Below are 19,558 nucleotides of genomic sequence, written 5' to 3' on the forward strand. Positions count from 1 at the left end.
CTGGCCTCCCAAAGTGTTGAGATTACAAGCATGAGCCACCATGCCCGGCCCACTTAGCTTATTAAGAGAAATACTCAAAACTTTGTTTACGTTGTTTTTATCAATTGTGTATTTTATAATTGTGACAACTCAATCAAAAAGAAACATTTAATACTCATAACACAATTTTTAAAAAGTTTAATTTTGTATGTATTTTTGTTGCAGAGAAATAGGATGATAAACCAAAGGCTTTCAGGCATAAAATGTATTATTACATGGTCAGGCACAGTGTCTCATGCATATAATCCCAGCACTTTGGGAAGTCAAGGCAGGAGGATCACTTGAGCCCAGGAGTTCAAGACCAGCCTGGGCAACATAGTGAGACTCTGTCTCTACAAAAAAACTGAAAAAAAAAAAAAAAAAAAAAATTAGCTGGAATCCCAGCACTCTGGGAGGCTGATGTAGGCAGATCACTTGAGGCCAGGAGTTTGAGACCAGCCTGCCTGGCCAATATGGCGAAAGCCCATCTCTACTAAAAATACAAAAATTAGGCCAGGCGCGGTGGTCACGCCTGTAATCCCAGCACTTTGGCAGTCCAAGGCGGGCGGATCACGAGGTCGGGAGTTTGAGACCTGCCTGGTCAATATGATGAAACCCCGTCTCTACTAAAAATACAAAAATTAGCCGGGCATGGTGGTGCATGCCTGTAGTCCCAGCTATTTGGGAGGCTGAGGCAGAAGAATTGCTTGAACCCGGGAGGCGGAGGTTGTAGTGAGCCAAGATTGTGCCACTGCACTCCAGCCTGGGTGACAGAGCAAGACTCTATCTCAAAAAAAAACAAAACAAAAATTAGCCAGGTGTGGTGGCGTGCACCTGTAATCCCAGCTACTCAGGAGGCTGAGGCTTGAGAAGCATTTGAACCTGGGAGGTAGAGGCTGCAGTGAGCCAAGACTGTACCACTGCACTCCAGCCTGGTGACACAGTGAGACAGACTCTGTCTCAGAAAGAAAGAAAGAACCATAAAAATAGCCAGCCAGCAGCCCTCAGGGGTGTTCTGCCTATGGCGTAGCCATTCTTTATTCCATTACTTATCTAATAATCTTGCTTTCATTTGAAAAAAAAAAAAAATTGGCCAAGCATGGTGGCGAAAACCGCAGTCCCAGCTACTGGGGAAGCTAAGGTGGGAGTATTGCTTGAGCCCAAGAGGTCAAGACTGCAGTGAGCTGTGATCCCGCCACTGCACTCCAGCCTGGGTGACAGATGGAGACCCTGTCTCAAAAAACCAAAAACTATTACATTAGAAAAAACTTCTGTGAGGAAACAAAGTGGAAATACGAGTTCAAGAAGGAAAAAGGGCCAAGCATGGTGGCTCACACCTCTAATCCCAGCACTTTTGGAGGCTGAAATGGGATGATCACTTGAGACCAGGAGTCAGCCTGTGCAACATAGCAAGACCTCGTCTCTACTAAAAATAAAAAGAATAATCAGCCATACGTGGTGACAGACACCTGTAGTCTTAGCTACTTTGGCAGCTGAGGTGGGAGGATTGAGCTCAGCAGGTCAAGGTTGCAGTAACTGGTGTATGCCACTGCACTCCAGCTTGAACAACATAGCAAGATCCCATCTCAGAAAAAAAAAAAAAAAAGGAAAAAAGAAAGATTTGAAATTTCGATGGTTAAATAAAAAGTGGTTCTTTTTTTTTTTCAAAAGATGAGGGGAAATCAAATCAAATGGTACGTAGACTTCCCTGCAAGTTTAAATGAGGATTTTAACAGCTTTATTTTAAAATATCAACATTCACAATTAACCAGAAATTTTATCCTCTGTAACCTTCAAAATAAAAATTTGAAAGTTTCAATCTAAAGCTGTCAATTTAAAACTGTGCCAGCAGGTAATTTTCTTTCTATTTTCCGTTTTTTGTTTGTTCGTTTTTGAAACAGAGTCTTGTTCTTGTCACCCAGGCTGGAGTGCAGTGGCATGATCTTGGCTCACTGCGACCTCTGCTTCCCGAGTTCAAGTAATTCTCCTGCCTCGACCTCCTGAGTAGCTGGGATTGCAGGCACTTGCCAACACGCCCAGGTAATTTTTTTGTATTTTTAGTAGAGACGGAGTTTCACCATGTTGGCCAGGCTGGTCTCAAACTCCTGACCTCAGGTGATCTGCCTGCCTTGGCCTCCCAAAGTACTGGGATTACCAGGCATGAGCCACCGCGCTCGGCCTCCCAGCAGGTAATTTTCTTTTCTTTCTTTTTTTTTTTTTTTGAGACGGAGTCTCGCTCTGTTGCCCAGGTTGGAGTGCAGTGGCACGATCTCAGCTCACTACAACCTCCGCCTCCCGGGTTCAAGTGATTCTTCTGCCTCAGCCTCCCGAGTAGCTGGGACTACAGGCATGCACCACCACGTCTGGCTAATTTTTTTGTATTTTTAGTTAGATGGAGTTTTAGTTAGAACTCCTAACCTCAGGTGATCCACCCTCCTCTGTCTCCCAAAGCGCTGGGATTGCAGGCGTGAGCCACCATGCCCGGCCCATCGGGTAATTTTCAAAACAAAGCTAAGCTCGTGGCTTGCCTGCCTTCAGCTATGAGCCCTCTTCTTTTCTCCTTAAGGTACAGGCACCAAGAGAGGCTCGGAGACCCTGTAAAGGTTATTTACCAGCGGGACAGATTCAGACCTTGGTGAAGACAGACAGAAGAGGATTTGGTGGGAATTTAGGGCCTTGTTGAGACAAAAACCACCCGAACCCGCCTGTCCACTTTCTATCCATCCACCAGATCTCTAGCATTTCACCCCTTTCCACAGGCTTATGCCAGCACTGCGCCACACCAACTCAATCTTGATTTATTTAGGTAAAATGAGTACTCTCCCTCCCGCAAAAACAAACACGTTTTAGACATAAAACATATTCAAAGGCTTCCATTTCTTCACTTTTAGAATTGAGACTTAATGTCAAAGTTCACTCGGGTAGTTTGAATCATTTTCCCGTAACTCAGGGACAGAGTGAAAAATCTTTGAAAACTCTGTAAGCAAACACCTGAGATGCCAACACCTCCTTTGCGGAGCTGGGGAAGGAAGAGACGGGTGGCCCGACGGCCTCCCTTACTAGTGGGTGGGCGGGAGATCCACGCCGCCCCAGTCCCTGGGGTCTTCACTAAAACGTTAACTGTCCGGCCTCCCGGGGGAGAGGGAAGCGGAGAAGAGAGGTCTGAAAATTGGGGATGATCATTCAGCTCAACAGCAAAGCACTTTACACCCACCCTCTGAGACAGATACCGTAGCTTTATTCCCATTTTTCAGATGAGCAAACTTGGGGTCGGAAAGATACCCCAAAGTTACACAACTGAAGTGGCAGAAGCTAGATTCAAGAATTAATCGGCCCGCAAAGCTCTAAAGGGCAGTGTCTTTGGTCTGATCCTGAGTTTGAATCCACAATCTCCAGCCCTTTCTAGCTGTAAACCTTCCTGAGCGTCCTCAGCCCTAAAACAGAAAATAACACCTTGCTTGGCAGGGTTGCTGTCAAGACAATGGGCCATGGATATAAAAGCGCTTGCTTGCCTTAGTGCTGGCCGCACACGATGCGCTCAATACATCGTAACTCAGGCTTTCCAAAGAGGCGCCTACGCCCCACTAGGCAGCGAAACTGGGGCGCCCGGGGCTATGGCAGCCCCGCGTAGAAGCCTCGGCCAGGGCCCGCCCCCTCCCCGGGGCCCGACTGGCTCCCACCGGCCCGCGCGGCGCGCTACGTACCCAGCGCCTCTGACCCGGCCCAGGCCTCCGCCTCTAGCCCAATTTCCGCGGCGCTTACAGGCCAGCTCAGCGGGCGAGGCGGGACCTCGGGGGCGAGGACCGGACGTCCGCCCAGCAGGCGCGGCAGGGAGAGGTTGGGCGCGCAGGCGGGCGCGCAGGCGGGCGGGGCCGGGCGAGGGAGGTTGGGAGGGAGGTTGGGAGGGAGGGGGGGAGGTTGGGCGGGCGAGAGGGAGGGAGGGCGGGCGAGAGGGAGGGAGGGCGGGCGGGCGAGAGGGAGGGAGGGCGGGCGGGCGAGAGGGAGGGAGGGCGGGCGGGCGAGAGGGAGGGAGGGCGGGCGGGCGAGAGGGAGGGAGGGCGGGCGGGCGAGAGGGAGGGAGGGCGGGCGGGCGAGAGGGAGGGAGGGCGGGCGGGAGAGCGGGGCCGGGAGAGGCGGGGCGGGCGGACGCGGGAGGGGCGGGCGGACGCGGGAGGGGCCCCGGAACGCGGTACAGAGGTACCCCAACCCCCGACCTGGAGCCGTAACTTTTCCTTTCCCCGGAGCGGGGAAGGAGAGAGAGGAGAGGGGTAAAACTGCAGGGTCCTAACTTCAGATATAAAGCTCGGCCACTCAGTACTTATGCAGCCTTGGCAGTGGTGATCATGAGCACTTTGTGGGATTATCTCAGGCCGCACAGCCTGGACAACATGGCCAAATCCCGTCTCTACTATAAATACAAAAATTAGCTGGCCATGGTGGCAGGCACCTGTAATCCCCAGCTACACGGGAGGCTGAGGCAGGAGAATTGCTTGAACCCGGGAGGTGCAGGTTGCAGTGAGCCAAAGAAACAAAAAATCTATAGTTACCTAGTTATGCCTCACATAGAGCAGGAAGTTGGGGTTTTTTGTTTGTTTGTTTGTTTTTTGAGACAAAGTTTCGCTCTATCGCCCAGGCTGGGTGCAGTGGCGGGATCTTGGCTCACTGCAGCCTCTGCCTCCCAGGTTCAAGTGATTCTCCTGCCACAGCTTCCCGAGTTGGGACTACAGGAGTGTGCCACCACACCCGGCTTTTTTTTTCTTTTTTCTTTTGCTTTTGAGATGGAGTTTTGCTCTTGTTGCCCAGGCTGGAGTGCAATGGCACGATCTTGGCCCACCGCAACCTCTACCTCCCGGGTTCAAGCGATTCTCCCGCCTCAGCCTCCCAAGTAGCTGGAATTACAAGCATGCACCACCATGCCTGGCTAATTTTTGTATTTTTAGTAGAGATGGGGTTTCTCCTTGTTGGTCAGGCTGGTCTCGAACTCCCGACCTCAGGTGATCCGCCCACCTCGGCCTACCAAACTGCTGGGATTACAGGCGAGCCACCACGCCTGGCCCAATTTTGTATTTTTAGTAGAGATAGGGTTTCACCATGTTGGCCAGGCTGGTCTGGAACTCCTGACCTAGGTGATCCACCCACCTCAGCCTCCCAAAGTGCTAGGATTACAGGCGTCAGCCACCATGCCGAGCACATCAGGCTAATTTTTGTATTTTTAGTAGAGATGGGGTTTCACCATGTTAGCCAGGCTGGTCTCGAACTCCTGACCTCAGGTGATCCACCCCGGCCTCCCAAAGTGCTGGGATTACTGGCATGAGCCCCCGCACCTGGCCTGGCTTTATTATTATTATTCTTATCTCTGACCCCCTCTTCACTGCAGCTGCAAATAGGACAATCACATTGAACAGCAGTCTTGGACCCCAGAGAGTTGAGTGTGATGACCGTTCTCAGACTGAGTGGGCATCTTTGCCTTCCAAAGTCAAATATAGATGACAGGATTATCTGCCGCTTTGGATCATAATTACTTACGTTTATGCCACTGATATATAAACAGAGTTGACTATATTTAGTTCTGTGTTTTGTGTTTTCTTTTTTTTTTTTTTTTTTTTTTTGAGAGGGAGTCTCGCTCTGTCGCCTGGGCTGGAGTGCAGTGGCCGGATATCAGCTCACTGCAAGCTCCGCCTCCCGGGTTTACACCATTCTCCTGCCTCAGCGTCCCGAGTAGCTGGGACTACAGGCGCCCGCCACCTCACCCGGCTAGTTTTTTGTATTTTTTAGTAGAGACGGGGTTTCACCGTGTTAGCCAGGATGGTCTCGATCTCCTGACCTCGTGATCCGCCCGTCTCGGCCTCCCAAAGTGCTGGGATTACAGGCTTGAGCCACCGCGCCCGGCCTTATTTGTGTTTTCTTTCCCTGAGTCAGATGGGAACTGTTTCTTACCGCCCTGCCATTCTTCCCAGGTTGAGATCTTTCCCAAAGGCAAAGATCATTTCCCTTTTTGGCCATGGAGCGCTCTGATGGTAAGAATTAGTCCTCTCATCACCCACCACACTCAACCCAAATAGGAAATTTCAACTAATGGGAACCATGTCTTTGGGTGCTCTTCTCGGGATTCAGGTGAGATTACTCAATCACAAGAGTGAGACTCAGGGACTGAAACATTCAATCAAGGGTAAAAACAGATTAAAATATTGCAGTTACCTTTTTTCCCCTGACATAGAATACACACTGGAGTCACAGTTACCTTTTAGTAACCGATTTCCTTGAGTGAATAGTGTATCAGAAAATGGGACTTTTATGGTGGCAAAGAATTCAGAGGGTCTAGGGGCACACAGATCCGGATTTGTATACCAATCTGCCACTTAACCAGCTATGTGATTGTGCAATTTACCAACCTCTCAGGGCCACATTTTTTCATCGTCAAAAAGGTGAATATGGCCAGGCACGGTGGCTCACTCCTCTAATCCCAGCACTTTGGGAGGCCGAAGTGGGCAGATCACGAGGTCAGGAGTTCAAGACCAGCCTAACTAACATGGTGAAACCCTGTCTCTACTAAAATTACAAAAATTAGTCAGGTGTGGTGGCGTGCACCTTTAATCCCAGCTACTCAGGAGGCAGAGGCAAGAGAATTGCTTGAACCCGGGAGGCGGGGGTTGCAGTGAGCCGAGATTGCACCACTGCACTCCAGCCTGGGCGTCAGAGCGAGACTCTGTCTCAAAATAAAACAAAACAAAAAAGGTGAATAATAATAATAGGACCTATATTGTAGACTTGTTGAGAGGATTAAATGAGATAAGGTACGAAAGGCCTTACTACAGAATCTGGCATATCAGTACTTATTAAAGAAAGAGTCGATGTGGGCTGGGTGCCCCGGCTCACGTCTGTAATGCCAGCACTTTGAGGGGTTGGGGTAGGAAGATACCCCAGGAGTACCCCAGGAGTTCGAGACCAGCCTGGGCAACAAGGCGAGACCCTCGTCTCTACAAAAAATACAAAAATTAGCCGGGTGTCGTGGCTCACGCCTGTAGTCCTAGGTACTCGGGAGCCTGAGGTGGGAGGATAGCTTGATTGCAGTGAAGCGTGATCTTGAGCCACTGCACTCCAGCCTGGGCGACAGAGGGCAACCCTATTTAAATTAAAAAAAAAAAAAAAAAAAAAAGTCGTTGTGGAAGATTCTTGTGGGGAATTAAAGGGACCATGTGTGCGCGAAAGAGCTTGGCGAAGATCAGTACCTGGAGGCCAAGATGCGGCGAGCCCTGCCTCCCTAGCAGTGGGGTCTCCTGGCTTAGGGTCAGTGCATCGCACACAAAAATCCACTGCCTCTCATAAGACCTTGAACTGCCAATGACCGGGGGTTGCCCAGACTCCCGAGTGAGGAAGGCGGCCGGGAGTCAACTCGGCTTCTTGCAGAAAAGCCCACTCCAAGAAGGCCTGGGGCATTCTGGCTCCAGGCGGGTCACACCCGCTGGCCTCAGGCCCTTTCACTTACCCGGGAAAGGTAACGGTCCTTAACGGCAGTCAATAACGGCTCCCAGCGGCCCAGGCACTGGCCAGGGCAGGCTGAAATCAAACCTTGGATTTTGGAACCTCCACGCCTGAAACCCTAAACCAGCATCGAACTATAACTCCCAGCATGCCACGCGGCCGCCCGGTTCCGAAGGGTCGGTCCCACCAACCTTGCGCCCCTTCTTTCCTCAAAGCGTGGCCGAATGCCTAGGCTTCCGGGTATTAGTGGCCCCGCCCCTTGACCCTACCGGAGCCGTCCCTGGTGATTCCTGGGTATTGCAGTCAGTTTCCTGGGAAAGAGTCGCTCCTAGTGGCAGCTCCCCTCGCCAGAAAAACTACAAAACCCAGAATGCAGCGCAAATCCCCCTTGTCCAATAGGAACCCCCCATGTAGCGGGGCGCGGAGCCCCGCTCTCGCAACTCAAGATGGCGGACGAGAGTGAGACAGCAGTGAAGCCGCTGGCATCTCCGCTGCTGCAGATGATGGAAGGGAACGGGAACGGCCATGAGCACTGCAGCGATTGCGAGAATGAGGAGGACAACAGCTACAACCGGGGGTAACGAAATCCTCGGAGTCCAATTCCCGTCCAGCCTCCCACAACCTGGGTCTCTGGGGTGCGGGGAAGTCACCGGGAGCTTAGTCTAGCACCACCCTCATATTCTTATTGGCTAAGTCACTAGGATCCTGCCTGGCGATTGGTTACTACCTTTGTCATTTACCAAGGGTGGGTGCTCTGGATATTAAGGGCCGGAGACGTTCAGTACTTTTATTATGTAAAAGTTCTATGCAATGTTCCACTCGTGTGCTTCAGGCCAGTCCTGGGAAAAGAGCATGTTGGACGATGGTTTTCGATGGTACAACACAGGACAGTCTAGTAACAGTACAGTTCAAAGGGAACGTTACTTATAGACGTGTTGTTTGAGCAACGTGACTAGCAATAAACGAATAATAAAACATTTCGCAGCAGTTCACTCTCAGTGGGGAAATTCATCAGACTATACAAACTGCATATATAATTATATTGTAAAATATCACTACGAGAGAATCCCAAAATATAAACTCACCTTATAAACCCTATGTAATTAACGATATGATAATGCTTTGATTTACATGGTTTCCATTGCTCCAGTCATAAGTATCCTGAACAATATATTAATATAATTAGATCTTCGAACATCTTTGCCTTGTTAACTTTGCAGAGTAGCCCCAGGCTTCAAGAAATGAGCGATGTTGCTTCTTGGAGAGTATTTGGAATCCTCGGGCTCCATACTGCCTATCCTGTACTTTAGGGTCTTGCCATTAGTTACTATTTGTTCCTAGGGATGAAGAAACGTACCAGGCATTTGAATGTTGAATTCTTTTTCCAAATTAGTTTTTACTTCTGTAAGCCACAGCTTATCCATCTTTCTTCACATGGTTAGTGCCTGGCACTGGCACTCACGCTGTCTCTCCCTATCTTCCTGTCTATATTTGTAGATATATTTTTAAACTGAAAGTCGTGAGAGATTTTTGGGTGTATAGCTTGCTGAGTTTGAGGTAGTCTGATTTTCATAGCCAGCTTGTTGTTTGCAGTATTGGTGGTAGTCCAGATATAAAGGTAGAAGATTGAGGTCTTTGTAGAAACTTAAAAAAAAAGAAAAAATCTGATACCTTGTATAGAGGGGAGAACAAAGTATTACAGTCATGTGCTGCCCAAGGATTGTGTAGAAGATATGGTCCCACAAAATTATAGTACATATATTGTATCCTTTCTATGTTTAGGTATGCTTAGATACACAAATACTTACCACTGTGTTATAGTTGCCTGCAGTACTCAGTAACATGCGGTAGCCTATTGCTCCTAGGCTACAAACCTGTATAGCGTGTTACTGTAATGTATACCGTTTAGCCTAGGCACTTAGTAGGCTATACCATCTAGGTTTGTGTAAGTACACCCTATGATGTCTGCAAGACAAAAATCACCTAACCATGCATTTCCCAGCACATATCCCTGACGTTCAGTGAAGGATGACTGTATTTAAGTGGTTTATAACCTGCTTGTGGTGAATCTTAGGTTAAAAGATCTACCTAGCTTTTATGTTCTTCAACCAGTATTAAAAATCACAGGAAGGGCTGGGCGCAGTGGCTCATGCCTGTAATCCCAGCACTTTGGGAGGCAGAGGCGGGCAGATCACGAGGTCAGGAGATCGAGACCATCCTGGCTAACACTGTGAAACCCTGTCCCTCCTAAAAATACAAAAAATTTAGCCGCGCGTGGTGGTGGGTGTCTGTGGTCCCAGCTACTCAGGAGGCTGAGGCAGGAGAATGGCGTGAACCCAGGAGGCAGAGCTTGCAGTGAGCTGAGATCACGCCACTGCACTCCAGCCTGGGCTACAGAGCGAGACTCTGTCTCAAAAAAAAAAAAAAAAAAAAAGTCACAGGAAGAATGTAGAGGAATAGGAAGGTTGCCAAATTTAGTTTTTATTGCTATAACTCACAACAGATCTAATGTAATAAAAGTCTTGTTTTGAAGTTTGATGTTCCTAAAAATGGAAGAGCTGAGAAAGAGGAAGTAGGAACAGGAAGAAGGGAAAGTGAAGCTCTCCTGAGTAGAGATCTGAATCACAGATGAGAGTTGGTGAATGTGAAAGTCATTCCAGAAGTGAAAGTGTGGCATTTTCTTTGCTCTTTTTATAGTTGCTTTTATTTTTCTCCTTTTAACTGTTGTCCTGACCAGTGTCCTTAGGTTTGTGCCCTGTAACCTGTGAATCACTTTGCAAAACTGTGTGCCGGAAAATTATTTTATTGGCCTGGTATGGTAGCTCACATCTGTAATCCCAGCACTTTGGGAGGCTGAGGCAGGCGGATCACTTGAGGTCAGGAGTTCGAGACCAGCCTGACCAACATGGTGAAACCCCGTCTCCACTAAAAATACAAAGTTTAGCTGGACGTGGTGGTGCACGCCTGTAGTCTCAGCTACTCGGGAGGCTGAAGCAGGAGAATCCCTTGAACCTGGGAGGTGGAGGCTGCAGTGAACTGAGATTGCGCCACTGCACTCCAGCCTGGGCAACAGAGCAAGAACCTGTCTCAAAAAAAAAGGGTGGTGTGCAGTGGCTCATGCCTGTAATCCCATCACTTTGGGAGGCTGAGACGGGTGGATCATGAGGTCAAGAGATTGAGACCATCCTGGCCACCATGGTGAAATCCAGTCTCTATTAATAATAGAAAAATTAGCTGGGCATGGTGGTGCATACCTGTAGCCCCAGCTACTCTGGAGGCTGAAGCAGGAGAATCGCCTGAATCTGGGAGGCGGAGGTTGCAGTGAGCTGAGATCGCGCCACTGCACACCAGCTTCGCAACAGAGCAAGACTCCATCTCCAAAAAAAAAAAAAAAAAACCAAATAAAATTATTTTATTTGTAGCAGAAATAAGTAATAACCTTAAAAAAACGTTGACAGTTTGCAGTGGTGTTTCTGTGCATGGTTATGGTCTGGGTGAAAAAATTATGTTTATTAGCATCCCAAATCTAAAGGTCTGTGAAAATGAGTTTGGAGGTAGCCGGTGAAAAACCAAGGGCCTAGTCTGGAGGAGAGAGTCTAATTCTGGCACTAAGAATCCGGGGGAGAGTCAACATTTTTACATGAACTTTAAGAGGAAATGGTTTTGGGGAGAAGCAGCAATTTGGGAAAATGTAGCACGGCACAGTGGAAAAGCATGGACTTTGGAATCATTTAAATCTGGTCTCAGGCCAGGCGCGGTGGCTCACGCCTGTAATCCAAGCACTTTGGGAGGCTGAGGTGGGCAGATCACTTGTGGTCAGGAGTTTGAGACCAGCCTGGTCAGCATAGTGAAACCTCATCTGTACTAAAAATACAAAAATTAGCTGGGCGTAGTGGCAGGCACCTGTAATCCCAGCTACTCGGGAGGCTGAGGCAGGAGAATCGCTTGAAACCAGGGAGCAGAGGTTGCAGTGAGCTGAGATCTCTCCACTGCACTCCAGCCTGGGCAACAGAGCAAGCCTCTGATCTGAAAATCTCATCTCAAAGCTTGGCTCTGACGCTTAATAGTCCTGTGACCTTGGGAAAGGTACTTAACTCAGAGTTATAGGGATTAAATGAGATAACATCTGGAATGCACTCCTCTTCCTCCCTCCTCCTCTTTCTTCACATCTTCCCTAACCTCCCAGCTTGTCCCTCTGCTCTTATTATGTGCTGTATTGTAGCTTTTATCATAACAATAAATGTAACTACATATTTGGTAATGTTTCTTAATGTGTCTTGTACCTGTCTCATCTGACAGTAAGGTGCATGTAAACAGGATTGTGTCTTCAAAATGCCTAGCACTTAGTGGGCATTAGTGAATATTTGCTGTATGAATGAATGGCAGATATTAAAGTACCTAGCTTAATATTAGTGGAGTTTTATCTCCCCTCACCAAGTGAGAGGATGTCAGATTTTTCTTACATACATGTTTTCTCTCCCCAAATAATTCTCATTGTAAGCCTTACTACAATTTTTATGAAATACCTACAGAGGCTGGGCGCGGTGGCTCACGCCTGTAATCCCAGAACTTTGGGAGGCCAAGGCGGGTGGATCACGAGGTCAGGAGATCAAGACCATCCTGGCTAACACAGTGAAACCCCATCTCTACTAAAAATACAAAAAATTAGCTAGGCATGATGGCGGGTGCCTGTAGTCCCAGCTATTCGGGAGGCTGAGGCAGGAGAGTGGCGTGAACCTGGGAGGCAGAGCTTACAGTGAGCCGAGATTGCGCCACTGTACTCCAGCCTGGGTGACAGAGTGAGACTCCATCTCAAAAAAAAAAAAAAAAGAAATACCTACAGAAATCAAGAAGCTCCAATTTGTTGTGGAAGCTTTCCACTGTGTTTTGCTTCTTGAAATGTTTTTTGTCTTTACTTAATATTATTTAAAATCTTCTCAAAAATCATGTAAAAGTTGACAGAGAAGTTTTCCTTTCAATGCTAGAGAGTCTAAAATGTGTAATATACAATAAAGGTTAATCATAGTTCAAGCTAACCTTTATTCTCTTAGGCCCTTTTTTTTTTTCTTTTTTTGAGACGGAGTCTCGCTCTGTTGCCCAGGCTGGAGTGCAGTGGCATGATCTCTGCTCACTGCAAACTCTGCCTGCCGGGTACACACCATTCTCCTGCCTCAGTCTCCCAAGTAGCTGGGACTACAGGTGCCTGCCACCACGCCCGGCTAATTTTTTTGTACTTTTAGTAGAGACGGCGTTTCATCGAGTTAGTCAGGATGGTCTCGATCTTCTGACCTTGTGATCTGTCCACCTCGGCCTCCCAAAGTGCTGGTATTACAGACATGGGCCACCATGCCCAGCCATTAAAAAAAATTTTTTTTTAAAGAGACTGTGTCTCACTATGTTGCCCAGGCTAGTCTCAAACTCCTGGGTTCAAGTGATCCTCCTGCTTTAGCCTCCCAAAGTGCTGAGATTGTAAGCATGAGCCACCACACCCAGCTTCCTGGGCTCTTTTTCAGGAACTAAAGTCACAGTGCTCTATGCTAATAAAATGAGCTAAATTCATGTACTGGATTCATGGGAAATGCGGTTGTATTATTTCCTTTTTTTTTTTTTTGGAGACAGAGTCTCACTCTGTTGCCCAGGCTGGAGTGCCGTGGCATCATCTCGGCTCACTGCAACCTCTGCCTCCCAGGTTCAAGAAATTCTCCTGCCTCAGCCTCCTGAGTAGCTGGGACTACAGGAGCACACTGCCACGCCCAGCTAATTATTCGTATTTTAGTAGAGACGAGGTTTCACCATGTTGCCCAGGCTGGTCTCGAACTCCTAAGCTCAGGCAGTCTGCCTGCCTTAGCCTCCCAAAGTGCTAGGATTACAGGTGTGAGCCACCACGCCCAGCCAGTTGTATTAGTTTCTTATGTCTCTTTGTATATGAGTTTAGTTCTTGATTTTTCTAGTCTTGTGTTTCCTCCATAATTAAATCAGCATAAACATTTGATGAATATAAAACTTCATGTAGTTGTGTGTAGTGGCTCACGCCTGTAACCTCAGCACATTGGGAGGCTGAGGCGGAAAAATCACTTGAGCCCAGGAGTTCGAGACAAGCCTGGGCAACACGGTGAGACCCCATCTCTATAAATAAAAACAAAAAACCCCAAACCCTTCATGTATACATATATACGTATATATGTATACATGCATACATATGTAATGTGTATGGATGCATCTCTTCAGTTTTTCTATTTAAAAAATTTTTAATTTAATTTTTTTTTTTTTTTGAGATGGAGTCTCACTCTGTTGCCCAGGCTGGAGTGCAGTGGCGTGATCTCGGTTCACTGCAGGCTCTGCCTCCCGGGTTCATGCCATTCTCCTGCCTCAGCCTCCTGAGTAGCTGGAACTACAGGTGCCCGCCACCACGCCCAACTAATTTTTTGTATTTTTAATAGAGACAGAGTTTCACCATGTTAACCAGGATGGTCTTGATCTCCTGACCTCATGATCTGCCCGCCTCGGCCTCTCAAAGTTCTGGGATTACAGGCATGAGCCACTGCGCCTGGCCTAATTTTTAAGTTATTGTTATTACTTTGGAAGCAGGGCCTCGCTCTGTTGCCCAGTACAGTGGTGTGATCATGGCTTACTGCGGCCTTTGACCTGGACTCTAGCAATCCTCCCACCTCAGCCTCCCAAGTAGCTAGGACTGTAGACATGCACCATCGTTCCTGGCTAATTTTCTTTTTAAAAATTTTCTGTAGAGATGGGGTTGCACTATTTAGCCCAGGCTGGTCTCAAACTACTGGCCTCAAGTGATGCTCCCACCTTGGCCTCCCAAACGGCTGGGATTGTGGGCATAAGCTCCTGCGCCCAGCCAGTTTTGTTTGTTTTTTACTGCACTCAATTTCCCCCAGTTACGTGCCTAGCATAATTATCCTGACCAATTTAGAGGACAGTCAGACTAAGATCATCTTTATGCAGCATCCCCCTGTAGTTCGTGATTCATCTATATGGTTTAATTTGATTTTTTTTTTTTAATGAGAGTCTTTCCAAGAAGTGTTGCCAAAGAATAAATCTCATCAGTTGGCAGATTTTAATTTGGGGATAATAAGTGAAGTTTGTCTGAATGTTTTGGAACAAAAAAGAACTTTTAGACTATTATGTTCCAGGAGTCTTTCAGAATTTATTTTGCAGTGTCTTCAGTATCATTGAGATCCTAGTAAGCATGGGTCAAGAGCCCTCCGACAAGAGGTGTCTCATCTCCATCCGGCTCTCTTACTCCTTGGGACAGGTTAACATGGATTCTTTATAAGTTCTCTTCACTTCCTGGTTACAAGATATTATCCCTTATGAAAACTTAGGAGGAAAGAAAAGTCTTTCTGAAAATACATTCCTTAAAGCTAGCCTTACTTGCTTTTGTTTTTTTCTTCAGCTTCTCCAAGAGTCATTCTTTCCATATTTATTTGATGGTTTATAGCTGCAGCTAGCTCTTGGAAAGAAGAAATCTTTTTAGTTCCTTTTTAATTTCTCCCTTCAACTTTTGGTTTTTCAAAACTAGATCAAAGCAGAATGGAAAGAGAAACCTCATCACTGATATCAAATAAGTGTTCTAATTTTGTTTCCCAATTAAGTGGCAATTAAAAAGAAACTAATCAAGAGCTGCTTCAAAGAGAAGAGACTGGAAAGCAGAAGAAATGGAAAGTAAATGAGAGCCTATTTCAGGGACTCGCTGCTCATGGCAAAGCAGTTTTGCTGATTTTTCACATTGTTCAACTAATATGCTCATGTTAAAATTCCCCAGCTTTACTAAGTTGGCAGTTAACCCTTTCCCTATAGAGCCCATAGATTCATGAGCCATACATTTAGTAACTTCAGGAGGATGCTACTTTAACTCTTTCTCTTTAGCTTTTTATCTGAAATCTACCCTTCAAGCCTCTCTTCTAATTCCTCAAAGATGTCGTCCTTGTGATTGTTACATTTAAGGGACACAAAATATGGTGTTCTCTATTGAGAGCGCCAAAAGTACTAAACCGGAATTCCTCCACAGGCTCAGTATTAGCCTCAAAAATGTCCCAGCACTTTGAGAGGCTGAGATGGGCAGATCACTTGAGGTCAGGAGTTCGAGACCAGCTGGGCCAACATGGCAAAACCCCATCTGTACTAAAAATACAAAAATTAGCTGGGCGTGGTGGTGTAGCCCTGTAGTGCCAGCTATATGGGAGGCTGAGACAGGAGAATCACTTGAACCTGGGAGGCAGAGGTAGCAGTGAGCCTATATGGCGCCACTGCACTTCAGTCTGGGCGAGAGAGAGAGACTCCATCTCAAAAAAATAGACAAAAAAAAAAAAAAAAAACAACTTTCTAGAGCTGCTCTGAGAGGCAACTGAGGAGTCACTATGGTTAAGTGTTTAGTAAAAGTTACTATTATCACTATGTAGTGGGCATTGTGCTAAGCCCTTTACGTGGATTATATCCTCCATGATTTCACTTATGAAGACTTTAGGGTTTTTGTTTGTTTGTTTGTTTCTTTTTTTGAGACAGAAAAAATGGTCTCTGAACAGCATTTGATTTTACCTTGGAGTTGCAAAGTCAAAGTCTTAACTTGCCAAACAAACTCAATGTGGAATTTACACATTTGTCTCATTCCAGTTTTAAGCAGTTTAGTATAGCAGAGCTTTTGTGACCTCTGAAAAACAGTTATCGTCCATGACAAGAATTGGCTTGTTCACCCTCAGTACTCTCAAAAAAAGACTGTCGCCCAAGCTGGAGTGCAGTGGCATGATCTTAACTCACTGCAACCTCCGCCTTCCAAGTTGAAGCAATTCTTGTGTCTTAATCTCCCAAGTAGCTGGGATCACAGACATGCACCACCATACCCGGCTAACTTTTGTAGTTTTAGTAGAGACGGGGTTTCACCATCTTGGCCAGGCTGGTCTTGAACTCCTGACCTTGTGATCCATCTGCCTTCACCTCCCAAAGTGCTGACATTAGAGGCGTGAGCCATCGTGCCTGGCCAGACTTATTTATTTATTTATTTATTTATTTATTTATTTATTTATTTCAGACAGAGTCTTGCTCTGTTGCCCAGGCTGGAGTGCAGTGGTGTGATCTCAGCTCACCACAACCTCCACCTTCCAGGTTCTAGCGATTCTCCTGCCTCAGCCTCCTGGGTAGCTGGGACTACAGGCGTGCACCACCCTGCCCAGCTAATTTTTGTATTTTTAGTAGAGACGGAGTTTCACTATGTTGGCCAGGCTGGTCTTGGAACTCCTAACCTCGTGATCTGCCCGCCTCAGCCTCTCAAAGTGCTGGCATTACAGGCATGAGCCACCACCGTGCCCAGCCAGACTTCAGTTTTTATAGTGAGGCTTGAGATTTGCATCTCCGCTGGTCTCTTTGACACCTCAGAGGATCCATTCTGAACTTGCTAGATTTCTTTCCCCTGCTGAATTGACTTCTGCATCTTGAATCTGCAGCAGTGTGAATCCTATCTTTGGATCCATTTAACAGCCTATGGATGTTCCCAAACTTGGGAACCAGTTTGTCTCTCCATGATAGACAAATATTTTTTTCAGAAGTCATTCTAATCACGCCACTGCACTCCAGCCTGGGCAACAAAGTGAGACGCCGTCTCAGAAAAAAAAAAAAGAAGTCATTCTAGTGGGTGAGATTTCTGCCAGCATTGAGCCACTGCTCAAAACATTCTTGATAATGGTCTCTGAACAGCATTTGATTTTACCTTGGAGTTGCAAAGTCAAAGTCTTAACTTGCCAAACAGACTCAATGTGGAATTTACACATTTGTCTCATTCCAGTTTTAAGCAGTTTACTATAGCAGAGTTTTTGTGACCTCTGAAAAGCAGTTATCGTCCATGACAAGAATTGGCTCGTTCACCCTCAGTACTCTGGCTTACTATCCCAGGGAGGGCCGAGGGTGGCAGCGAAAGTGGTCTTTTGTAATCCCTTCTTACAACTTGCTGTTCTTTTCACAGACCTCCCAGGGTACCTTTTTGTGTGTGTGTGTGAGATGGAGTCTCACTCTGTCACTCAGGCTGGAGTGTGGTGGCGTGATCTCGGCTCACTGCAACCTCTGCCTCCTGGGTTCAAACGATTCTCCCGCCTCAGCCTCCCAAGTAGCTGGGATTACAGGCACCTGCCACCATGCCCAGCTAATTTTTGTATTTTTTAGTAGAGACGGGGTTTCGCTATGTTGGCCAGGCTTGTCTTGAGCTCCAGACGTTAGGTGATCTACCCGCCTTGGCCTCCCAAAGTGCTGGGATTACAGGCATGAGCCACTGTGCCCAGCCCCAGGGTACCTTGATGGCAGTACTAAAGTGTTTTTATTTTCCCCATCATTTGGGATTCACAAGCAGTTTTTGATATGACTAATTGGTGGGAATGTGCAGAGTCGGGGGCAGAAGTACAGGGACTAGACAGCTGATACTGATTCATGCCATGTCGTTTCCTTCTGGGCATCTTTGCCATTTCTTTCACCTCTCTTTGGGCTTTCTGAGTACTAATAGGATTACTAGTGAACTTACCATACTTCAAGAGTTAATTGATTTGCAAAAGGATTTCCTGATGTCTAAAAGTAGAATCAAAAGGATATTAGAGGTTAGGGTTTATTTTAACAAGTTTCTCTGGAAAATTTGTATTTCAGCCCAAAAAATTCACTTTTTTTTTTTTTTTTTTTTTTTTTGAGACAAGGTTTCACTCTGTCACCCCGGTCGTAGTGCCGTGGTGCAGTCCTCCTACGTCAACCTCCCAGGTGACCGGGACTACAGGCTAATTTTTTGGTCTCTGTATATAGAGACAAGGTCTCACTATATTGCACAGGCTGGTCTCCAACTCCTGTCTTTTTTTTTCAGAGGTAGAAAACACATGGCGATTGGTCCAAGTGCAGTGGTGTCTACGACTAATTTGTCATAACCAGTTATAGATTTCTTTGTTTCTTTTCCACTCCCCCTGCTTCACTTGACTAGCATTTAAAAAATACAAGTAAAAAACAAGTGGCCATGAGATCTGAGAGCTACAGTGAAAAAAAAAAAAAGTGGCCAAATTTTGTGAATTTTATTTCCCAAACTTTTTTTTTCTTATGTTGTAAACCTGTGGTCTGTGTTTAAGACATTGAAACCATTAGAAATAGTTAGAGTGGAGCTTTTTTGTTTGTGTTTTATTTACTTATTAGAGATGGGGTCTCACTTTGTCACCCAGGGTGGAGTACAGTGGCTGTTCACAAGCGTGGTCGTGGTGCACTGCTACGTCATCAGACTCGGGCTCAAGAGATCCTCCCGCCTCAGCTTCCTGAGTAGCTGGGACTACAAATTCACGCCACCACACCTGGCTGGACCTGTTTTAACTTTTCAAGGAGTAGGACAGAGCCTAAGAAGAGAGAAGACAATGAATAAGAAAATTAGGGCTGGACATGGTAGCTCACATCTGTAATCCCAGCATTTTGGGAAGCTGAGGCAGGTGGATAGCTTGAGCCCAGGAATTCAAGACCAGCCTGGGCAACATAGTGAAACCCTGTCTCTACAAAACGTATAAAAATTAGCCAAGTATGGTGGCGTACGCCCGTAGTCCCAGCTACTCAGGAGGCTGAGGTGAGACGATTGCTTGAACCTGGGAGGTTGAGGCTGCAGTGAGCCACGATTGTGCCACTGCACTCCAGCCTGGGTGACAGAGCAAGAACCTGTCAAAAAAAAAAAATTCATTATATTTTTATTTGAGATGGAGTCTCACTCAGGCTGAGTGCAGTGGTGTGATCTTAGCTCACTGCAACCTCCCTCTCCCAGGTTCAAGCAATTCTCCTGCCTCAGCCTCCCAAGTAGCTGGGATTACAGGTGTGCACCACCACACCTGGCTAATGTTTCTATTTTTTTTTGGTAGAGATGGGGTTTCACCATGTTGGCCAGACTGGTCCCAAACTCCTGACCTCAGGTGATCCACCCACTTTGGCCTCGCAAAGTGCGGGGATTACAGGTGTGAGCCACTGCGCCTGGCCTATTTTTTTTTAATTAAAAAACAAAGTTGAGAATTTAAAATCTCAATCAGTAGCTCAAGAGCACAGCATT

The 19,558-nt window shown here is 46.7% G+C and overlaps 2 protein-coding genes across 24 annotated transcripts in view; one reads left to right on the plus strand and one right to left on the minus strand.

The window, feature by feature from the left end:
* DCAKD (dephospho-CoA kinase domain containing) overlaps nt 1-7,735 on the minus strand; it is a 68,991-nt gene extending 61,256 nt beyond the window's left edge. For 10 of the 21 annotated variants that reach the window (XR_012425942.1, XR_012425944.1, XR_012425945.1 and 7 more), the window contains exon 1: nt 3,723-3,762. The gene's annotated coding sequence lies outside the window, so the exon portion shown is untranslated. Of the gene's footprint in view, nt 1-3,530; nt 3,763-7,504 lie in introns of those variants that run through there. The other 11 variants (XR_012425943.1, XR_012425946.1, XR_012425948.1 and 8 more) reach the window with 3 other exon arrangements.
* Nucleotides 7,736-7,920: 185 nt separating this feature from the next.
* Nucleotides 7,921-19,558, plus strand: part of NMT1 (N-myristoyltransferase 1) — a 48,461-nt gene continuing 36,823 nt past the window's right edge. For all 3 annotated transcript variants that reach the window (XM_074019896.1, XM_015438622.4, XM_045374650.3), the window contains exon 1: nt 7,921-8,077. Coding sequence is in view for 2 of the 3 variants with exons in the window: in XM_015438622.4 (XP_015294108.1) it covers nt 7,947-8,077 (131 nt within the window). In the remaining variant the exon portion in view is untranslated. The remainder of the gene's footprint in view (nt 8,078-19,558) is intronic.

This window comes from Macaca fascicularis, chromosome 16 (genome assembly GCF_037993035.2).
Source record: "Macaca fascicularis isolate 582-1 chromosome 16, T2T-MFA8v1.1".
Lineage (NCBI taxonomy): Eukaryota > Metazoa > Chordata > Mammalia > Primates > Cercopithecidae > Macaca > Macaca fascicularis.